General features: G+C 31.4%; 1 protein-coding gene across 1 annotated transcript; it reads right to left on the bottom strand.

Annotated features, from left to right (window-relative positions):
• Window positions 1–1957: 1957 nt before the first annotated feature.
• Window positions 1958–9587, bottom strand: LOC134529006 (uncharacterized). The gene is made up of 2 exons (XM_063362674.1): window positions 8917–9587; window positions 1958–8172 (listed from the first exon to the last, which is right to left on the bottom strand). Exons 1-2 carry the CDS (start codon window positions 8993–8995, stop codon window positions 7124–7126), a joined length of 1128 nt encoding a protein of 375 aa, XP_063218744.1. The 5' UTR covers window positions 8996–9587; the 3' UTR covers window positions 1958–7123.
• Between the last annotated feature and the right edge of the window lie 624 nt (window positions 9588–10211).

Below are 10211 nucleotides of genomic sequence, written 5' to 3'. Positions count from 1 at the left end.
CTCCCCTCACAAATGGCTGCTGGTTTCATTTGCGCAACTCTGCTAGCCTCATTCTCTTGTGGTGTTTTTGTTTCATGTGACTACAATGACCCTCTCGTGGGTCTATACCATCTTAAAGGCTGAGCTCCTGAAGTTCTTGGAGGATTGCCGGACCTCAGCCGTAAAGCATTGCAGTTCCTGTGGTCCGATATCGTCTACACCCACGCCAGAGGCCTCATCCCAGACGGAAGTGAATCTGAACCAATCTTATCATTTGAAACCAAAAAGTTATTTTTGTAGACTTCCGTAGCATAGTCTGATGCTACTGTTGTACAGTGAGAGGGGTTCTTTATGAGTTCCGGGTAAGACATGGGTGTCAGTTAGAAATTGCTTAAGTGTGTCAAGTCTTTGAGTTTGGTATATATAAGTCACCCTAAGTACCCGGAATTACCCAGACGAAAGCTTCCTGGGGAGCTGAATTTCAGATTACCTCATTCTCAGTTGATGACAGTAATGTAAGTATCAAAAGTGCAGAGTTTTAAGTCTGAAGTATATATACGTGAAAAAAAAATAAATTAAATCTCTCAACACCACCGTAATATGTTATAGAACTTATTGTTTTAACGCTCAAACATTCCTATTTATAAGAAATAACTGGCATAAAAAAATTAACTTAAATAAAATGTAACTAATAAAGCACACAACTAAACTAAACACAAATTTAAAACTAACCTAAAAAACAATGCACTTAAAACAGTAAGCATATACAAAAAATATATAACTAAGTTAAGTACAATGAAGTTACAATATTTACCTGAAATAAAACTTAAACAGTAAACCAACTAATCAGAATAGTCCGTACCCGTAAAACGTCACGTCTTTTTTATTTGATTGAGATTTTCAAAGACATAGATGTCTTTGCTAGGGAGACAGGTCTCAACCAAAGAGGAGGATAGTAAGTTGCCTGACCTTTACTAGACTGTCTAGCGCACATAGAGAAATGGCACTAACTCGATGTTTGTATGTCTATGTCTTGTATTCTATGATTTTCCTTCATAAAACTGAATTTATACCTTTTTCACTCTTTATGTCCTATTCCGGACTATACTGTTTTTGTGCCAAATTTCATCCAATTCCATTCAGCCGTTTTTCATGATTGACTAAAAACAGAAACATCCATCTATCCATTCAAACTTTCACATTAATAATATTTGTGAATTCAAGTGTGAATAAGCTCACCTTTAATGTACGAGAATATAAATGTATGAGTAAAAAATGAATGTAAATTTGATTTAGTTCACTTTCAGATTTTATTTGCGAAGGAGAGGAGTGTCCAAGAGAGGTGTTGGAAGGCGATTGAAGTGGAATCACTCTGCCATCAAGTGCCACTTTCTACTAGGACACAATAGCCGTGGAAGTGTCTGATGGCAACACCTGAATCGAATGTGGCATTTCTCAGTGAGGTTTTAGATCAATGATATGGCAATATTATCTATTATGTCTTAAACACATTGAAAATCCTGCCACACACAATGCTTACAAAGCAGTCATTTATTTCATTTGTTTGGACAACCTTAAGGAGCAGTTGATCACCTATTTTATTTGTAATTATTTATTTACATTTACATTATGACATGCACAGCTACACTGAGATGATGTGCATGACAAAAATGACTAACAGAAAAATATAAACACACACACACATACACAAAAACACTTATGAAACAAAACAAAAATACAATAGACACATAGGTACATGTAGTTATTAAAATAAAAATCATTAGAATAATTAGTTAAATGAATAAGTAAATAAAACAACAACAATTTTAAATTTGAGTTTAAAATACACATTCCTGATATTATTTTATATATTTATATTGTGTTTTGTATTTGTTGAGTTTGGGGAACTTCAATTTTTTTGTAAATTTTTATTAACAAAGATAAAGTAAGGCAGCTGTAAAACATATGAATTCTTAGGCTAATGTTATATTTGTTATTTACAAAGAGTGAATCAAAGTAAATTCATCGGTCACATAGAGAATCTGCATTTGGAAACTATTGATTGCAATCAGTAGCACATAGAAATATTTATTAACACTATTTACAACATGATGCATAATTGTTTCTAAGTTTTTTAGTGTCTGTTATAATTTTTTTTTTCCATGTGTTGGTGAGCAGCAGTAAATGATAACACCCAAGATGTTCTCTTTGCAACGACTGCAAGAATGCACAACCCAGGAAACCATGCTCAGAGCTCTGAAGACCTATCAGTTCAGATGTAATCAGTGATATACGTATGTGTAATGAATGTATACTGTGGCTGACAATTTAAATACATTGGGTGTTTCTTGCTGTAGTTATGCACCATCTATCAAAAATGAACATGTACTGTGCTAAGATAATGTGATGACTCATATTTAATTTTGTGTAGAATTTATATATTTTTTTATTATAATATAAGAACCAAACAGCTGCAGGGATTGTTTAACAACACCCAGTTTTCTGATTTGTGTGTCTAAGAATTTTTTTTTCGAAAATGGTTAGTACTCTTAAAGATAAAACAGCAAAGGAGGAACAGTGATTGGAAAATTTGGTAATGCCTTGAGGTGTTTGATGTGCCTGAGTTGTATACCTAAATATGTACCAAACATATAGTTGTACTTAAAAAAAACATTGCAGTAATGTGGGGGCAAGTATTTGAGGTAAAATAATGTGTGTTACTTGTTCTGAAATGGAATAATTGAATTTCATACACTGGATTTGAAGATAGAAAGTTTGTGATTGACTGTAATGTATGTTTTCAGTCAACTGCCTATAATCAGTATCGACAATATTTTTATTGATAAATCTCAAAGTGATAAAATTATGGTAGCTTCTGTTGTGAATGGCATATCTGACCATGATGCTCAAGTTATAGAATTACATCATAAATTAGTAAATAGTTCTAATTGTATAAAAAATTCACGCAGGCAAATAAATAAAGAAACCATTGAGCAATTTAAATTATTACTTGCAACTGAAACATGGGATTTCTTAGAAATAGTAAATGATGCCAACTTTCAATTTAATTGTTTTCTTAACACTGTTTTAGTATTCTTTGAGACATGCTGCCGTGTAGTAACTGTAAACACGTCTCAGCGAAAGGTAAATTCATGGATAACTAACGAAATAAGAAATGATTGTAAAATTAAACGTAACCTATATACTACAGCTAGGGTATCTAATCTTGACAAAGACAAACTGCTATACAAACATTATAGTAAGATTCTTAATAAAAAAATCTTAGCAGCAAAAAGTAAATATTTTCATAAAATTATCTCTAATTCTTCTAACAAGATTAAATCTATATGGGATATTGTTAAAACAGAAGTATCGAGACATCCTAATAAAAATGATAAGATATCCCTAAAATTAAAAGAATCTACTATTGAAAACCCAGTTGATATTTCTAATGCTTTCAATAAACATTTTTTAAATGTTGCAAATCACTTAGTAACTAATCTTCAATCTTCTCACGACCCTTTAGAGTTTGTCCAAAATGCTTTTTCCAAAAAATTTCCTAAAATTCAATTTTCCCTTGTAACTCCTCATGAAATAAGTTTAATCATAAAAAACATGAAATCAAAAACTTCTCATGGTTATGATGAGCTTAGTAGTAAAATAATCAAGCAGTGTTCTGATCAATTATCTAAGCCTCTCAGTTTAATTTGCAATATCTGTTTAATTACAGGTACCTTCCCTGATAGGATGAAATACGCTGTAATTATTCCATTACATAAGAAAGGTGAGAAAACTAATATCGAAAACTATAGGCCAATTTCGTTATTGACTACATTTTCTAAGATCCTTGAAAAAGTCATCTATAGGAGATTACTTGATCACTTAGACCAATATCAAATATTAACATCATCACAGTTTGGCTTTAGGAAGAAAAAATCTATTGATGAAGCTATATTCAACCTTGTAAATACTATCCAAACAGCATTAGATAATAAACTTCATGTAGTTAGTATATTTTGTGACCTAGCAAAAGCCTTTGACTGTGTCAATCATAGTATACTGATTAAAAAATTGGATTTTTATGGTATTGTTGGTCAGCTTCAAAAACTTCTAATCTCATATTTATATTACAGACAACAAAGTGTAATGTTAGTGGATACCTGTTCCAATAAAAAGTTTGTCTCTCGCTCAGGATGTATAGAGCATGGTGTGCCTCAAGGATCGGTATTAGGTCCCTTGCTCTTTCTTTTTTATGTTAATGACTTACCACATATGCTTGATGAAAGAGCTTCTGCTATTCTGTTTGCAGACGATACTAGTATCATAATACAAAATCTGTCTCGCACCCAGTTAATTGAGGAATCTGAAAATGTACTCAAACTAATGATTTCTTGGTTTAAGCCTAATAAATTAACTTTAAATTTTGATAAAACAAATTTTGTTAACTTCATAACAAGAAACCAAATGTATGAAGATATTAATATTTCTTGTTTAAATAAAAATCTACATCAGTCTCATTATGCGAAATTTCTGGGATTAATAATTGATGAAAAAATAAATTGGAAAAAGAACATAGAGGTATTATGTAATAAACTAACATCTGCATGTTTTGCTCTTCGCTGTTATGGTTGGGAAAGTTGATGTTGAGGTTATGAAATTAATGTACTTCGGGTATTTTCACTCACTAATGCAATATGGTATAATTTCATGGGGAAATAGCTCGGAAGCTATTAAAGTCTTTATAATACAAAAAAAAGCCATAAGGATTATTTGTAATAGCAAGCAAAGAGATTCATGCAAACCACTTTTTAATAAACTATGTATTCTCCCATTGCCAAGTCAATATATCTTTTCAGTTTTAGTGTTTTTAAATAAAAATCTGAATATTTTTAAGCCAAATTCAGCAATACATCCATACGAAACTAAAAAATGTGATGACTTGCATATAACTCGGGCAAGAACTACTTTACAGCAGAAAGGCATATATAATACTGCTTTGAAGTTATTTAATAATCTTCCATTAACTTTAAAACAACTATGTAAAAGTAAAAGTAAAAATTTTAAATATAAATTAAAAGAATATCTTATCTCAAAAACATTTTATTCTGTTGATGAATTTTTAAATTGTATTGATAATCATAACTTGTGTGTTAACATCTGAATTGTATATATATATATATTTTTTTTTATTTTGTATTGTATTGTATATACTGACATGTTCTACACCATTGAGCATTTGCTCATTCATGGTCGACGGAACGTAACTATAAATAAAATAAAATAAATAAATAAAAAATATTGATTAAGATGGTGCATTAATTTGTTATTGGCAATTAAAATTTAAGTACATTTCCAGCCCTTTGTTTGATATTTTTGGTACTTAAGTGCTCGGTGTTAAGATCAACCAATTCATAAACTAAAACACCGATTTATAAAGTAGAGGTAACTGTTCACCACACAGAGGTGAAAAGAGGTAATGTGAAAATACTAAAAAACAAAGTTACCCTTCCAAACCAATTTGTGTGACAAATGAAGAAATAAAATTAACTTTTCCATCCAATGCAGTGTAACCGAACTACTTATTTTTAGATTTATTTTCATTATAACCCTTAGATTTATTAGAGATCTACGTGGGGGAAAAAATAAATAACAAGGTATATTTTAATATGTGAGCCGGTTAAAGCCAAAGTGGTGTAGGTCACATTTTACCTGTTTTGAGATACATAAGGTTTTATAAGATTGGTTATTGTAAATTCTAAGACCTAATGTACCACTTAAATATTATATATTTATGTCTATAATATATGAATGTAACTTTTCAGCCATTTTTAACTACAATGACGATTTTAATATCTGTTAAATAATGCATGGAAGTGACTTACACCACTTTGGTTTTTAATGATTACAGGAATACTTTTAAAGGTTATCAATGTGCATGACCTATCTATTACTAAAACACCATAAAAATTAGTGTATTATTGATGATATAATAAGAAGTTATTTAGTAGGAATTATAATTTTTATAAATATAATTATCATATGCATTACCTAAGTTCTATAGCCACTATTATTACACTAACGTAAAACTAACTTCGTCTTACAATCTTTGTTTACGAGATTGTCTTGCCCATTAGTCTTAAGATTTTATAATACACCTAAGAGAATTGCAAAGACAAGAATATTATTACAAAAAGACATAAAAACCTTCTAACTGTTTAAACTATTTTTAAATCAATATTAACTATGATTATATTCAAGAACATAGCGATGATAAAAATATTAAAATGTCCCACTATGATGTTTACACTCTTAGTTTTCCATACTATAATTCCTCAATGATTTCCATTGGACCACTATCTTGGGAAATACCACATGTTTTCAAGTTCTTGAAGTAGTCGTGATAAATTGGTGGAATGTATGGAAGAAGATCCACCATGTCTTTCTTCTTCTCTGCGGTCACAGGTCGAGGACCTTTGTACAACTTATCCAATTGAATGTTTCCAATTGAAATAGGCCTTCCAACTTTTGCTGGTTTTAAGTTTATGGATTCAAAAGGGTAATCTTCATTTAGGGTTTCTTTGTAAAACAGAGTAAATGGCTTGTGTCGTGTGGAACGAATCCATTGCATTTTCAGCCAAGACAGAGGCTGCTTCCTTTCATTGATTTTCCTGTTTGTAACAGCTTGCTCAAGATTTTTTGTTGACATAAAATCTTCACTGGTCATGACTGTAACATGAAAGGGTTTATTTCTTCTTGCTTTTGCAATTGCTGTGTACCAGTCTTCTCGACTAAACATTGTACGAGTCTTAGCATAAACCTCTACAGAACCAAAATCTGAATCGTTTGGCAAGAATGAATGGCCACTCACCATAAATTTATGGTCGATGATATTGACATTATTGTCACTCTGGACGGCTTTCATGCACATTAATGCAAGTTTTATATTTCGGTTCTGACCGGTGCATGCATCACTGTACATAACCACATGGGTACTTTTTGCAGCCCTTGCATCAATGTGTTTTGTAACACAGGAGCCAATTTCCTGTGCACCTCGTGAAGCTGTTGTTTCATCCCATACATACATGAAACCCAAACCACTAGAGCGCTCGTGACAGCCAAGATTGTAAACATGCATATTCCTTTTCTAATAGGCAACTGAACATGTCAATGTTGGAAAAGGAAGGGCTTTCTCCAAGTCAAAAGTAAACACATAGTAAAGAGAATCACGGTCACTTTTTTCTTTTTCACGCTTCATAGACTGCCGTGCTGCCTCTGCCTTCCACAAATGAAGTTCATGTTCTACTTCTAACTTCCTTTTCTCGTTTTTATCTACAGCAGGAGCAGTTTTGAGGATTTTGTACTGGTCACATTTTACACATGTATCTTTACTGGGTACATGGAAATGCAAATTGAAATCGCTATTGAAGGTTCTACGGTAAATGGCTTCTTTTACTGGTATAATTGCTTTGTTTTTGCAATCTTCTTGATACAGGTTGTACATCAAGCGAATATTCAAATTTGAAGACAAATATTTTCTGTTTGGGTTATGGGCTCTAGTGTAATGGGATTGATACATTGGAAAATTTGATATGTGTTCTCGTATTTTATTTATTTTATCTTCAGGAATTTTATTAGCAGGAGTACCACTTCCCCGTTTGTCTGCTCCAGGTTGTTCTCCAGTCTGCACTTTTTTCATAGCTCTGGTCATTCTGCCATCAGATATTTGGAAGGTGTCAAGAAAATACTTTTTACAAACCTTGACACTGTTTCCACCAATTGGAATATAATACTGGTTAATCGCTATCTTTGCCTGTCTTGAATTATCTCTAGGACGTCTTACCTTTGGCTTTTCTTGTTTGATTAACCCACACAGAAAAGCATTTTGGCAACTAAATACACCAATATTCCAGAAGTTTTCAAATGTTTTCTTACGATCTTCTTCATCTACCTTGTCAAAACACTTCATTCTACAGTGGCAATTTAAATTACTGAAAATTTTCTCACTTACTTTTTTACCTTTTAAAGTTCTGTAAGCCTTACCAGAGTTTCTTTTCTTTCTCCGATACTCTTTCTTGCTTAGATAACATTTCCTCTTTCGTGTTCGCGGTGTCCTTCCTTTTTCACTTTCATCGTCTGTAATGTCCATGGCATCACCAAGAGCCTCTACGAGTGGTGTTGTTTCCTTACGTACATCTATAAAAAAAATACACTTTATAAAATACACATTAACTTATCCCTCTCAACAAAGTTCAATATGCCTTACTTCAATTTAAAATTCTGAAACTTGAAATTAGTGTCATTGTCACATAAATTAAAGATTTCTCAGATTTTAAGTAATATTACACTTAAGAAACATAACAATAAAAAATATGCACATATAGATTGTGGTTGATATTGAACCTGCAACCATTACAATCTCAAGCGGACCCTATACCTTTGTGCCATGAAGTCGAATGTTAAAATGGGTTATATTTTACGTATTTTACCGTTAACCCGGAACTTAATACTTCTAGAAACATAATATTATCATTCAAAATGCAAATGTTGAGTATGTATGTTCTCTTAAACACATGTTTCATTACGTTATTCATAGGTACTAAAAATATTAGGTACATACATAGTTAAATATATTTGTATATTTTAAAAATGTTTTTAGCAAAAATATTTTACATTATAGTGGTTATTAAATTAAATTAAAATCATTATAAAATTATTGTAATAATAATAAAAAACATTTCATAACAAAATGAAATAGCAACATTGTAATATCTATAGTAAATGCGTGGGTCGTAGCAACATTAATTAATTCCCTTTACAGTACTGCTAATAATCCACACTTAATTCACAAAGTCACTATTTACTCTAAAATGCGAAATAATATATTATGTTATTAGTGTTAAAAAAAACACACAAAATAATATTATTTTTAAAACTTACCTGATTCTGAAGACTCCGATTCAGATGGTATATATTCTGATCCCGATTCACTTAGCCTGTCTTTGTCTGAATCACACATATTATCGTTTACGAAACACAAACCTTACACTCATTCAACATATAACTTCATGTCTGTAACACAACTAACAAAAAATAAATGTCTAAACATATTGTTGTAAAGCATAGTGGTGTAAGTCAGACATACACCACTTTGGCTGAAAACAATAATACTAATCCATTGTCATGTAATATGTGTGCTGCAATCTGTGAGTTATTTTACAAAGCTATGACTTCCACCATTTATCCACAAACCATTTTTAGGTTGTAGGGTGCATTCCTACATATAACTCAGAATAACAGAAAAAGTGACTTACACCACTTTGGCTTTAACCGGCTCATGTGTTAAGCTGAAGGGAAATTATTATTATCAGATAAAATTTTGATCCCAGCTTATACTATGTGCTGTCATACAAAAAATGATCCAACATACAATCCACTTAATTGTGAACATACCGTATGCCAACCAAATAATGGTTACAAAAAGGATTTCAAAATAAATATTGAAGGTCTCATGCTTTGAGGATAATGATTGTATTTTTTTTTGTACATGCAGTTACATAAGTAAAAGTTTCAACTTTAGCACTTACCTGAATTGTTCAAGGTGGTTTTGATGAAAGTTGCTGAAACTATTCATTCATTTCCATTAGCACTGGACATACCTATACAAATGCTTAGTGAACACGAGGCCTAATTTATTGAGTAATAAAAAAGTGACTCAATTATCCCAATTGGTAAAATATAATCAAAACAAATGTTCTAAATGACGTCTGGTAACTGGAGATTATTCAATTTATTAATGTAAATAAGTTGGTTGATAGTATTCAATCATTAAGAAGTACTGTTGGTAATGCCATTATGTAAGAATTTATCTGGGAACTAAGTTATTCAGGGAAGGTTTTTAATTACAATGCTAAAAAATGGTTTTTAATTACAATGCTAAAAAATTGTTTCTAAACTAAACACAAAAAAGATAAGATAACTTTAACCATTATCTTGTACTTCATATAACCACTAACAATAAAACCAATATTCTATCATTAATCATTGTACATAGGCACTTGTAAGAAAACACTTGATCATCTTGTACGGGGGTTACATCTGGAAATTAATTTTATTTTTGTTAGAAGGATCATAGAGGAAAGGTCCTATGTACCTGCTGTGGCGTTACGTCTAGGCCAAAGTTTTGAAAAAAAAAATAAAGTTTTCTGTTAAATACCTTAAAAACCACACTTTGG

The sequence above is a fragment of the Bacillus rossius genome, chromosome 2 (genome assembly GCF_032445375.1).
Source record: "Bacillus rossius redtenbacheri isolate Brsri chromosome 2, Brsri_v3, whole genome shotgun sequence".
NCBI classification, from domain to species: domain Eukaryota; kingdom Metazoa; phylum Arthropoda; class Insecta; order Phasmatodea; family Bacillidae; genus Bacillus; species Bacillus rossius.
This window is presented reverse-complemented; position numbering and strand designations above follow the sequence as displayed.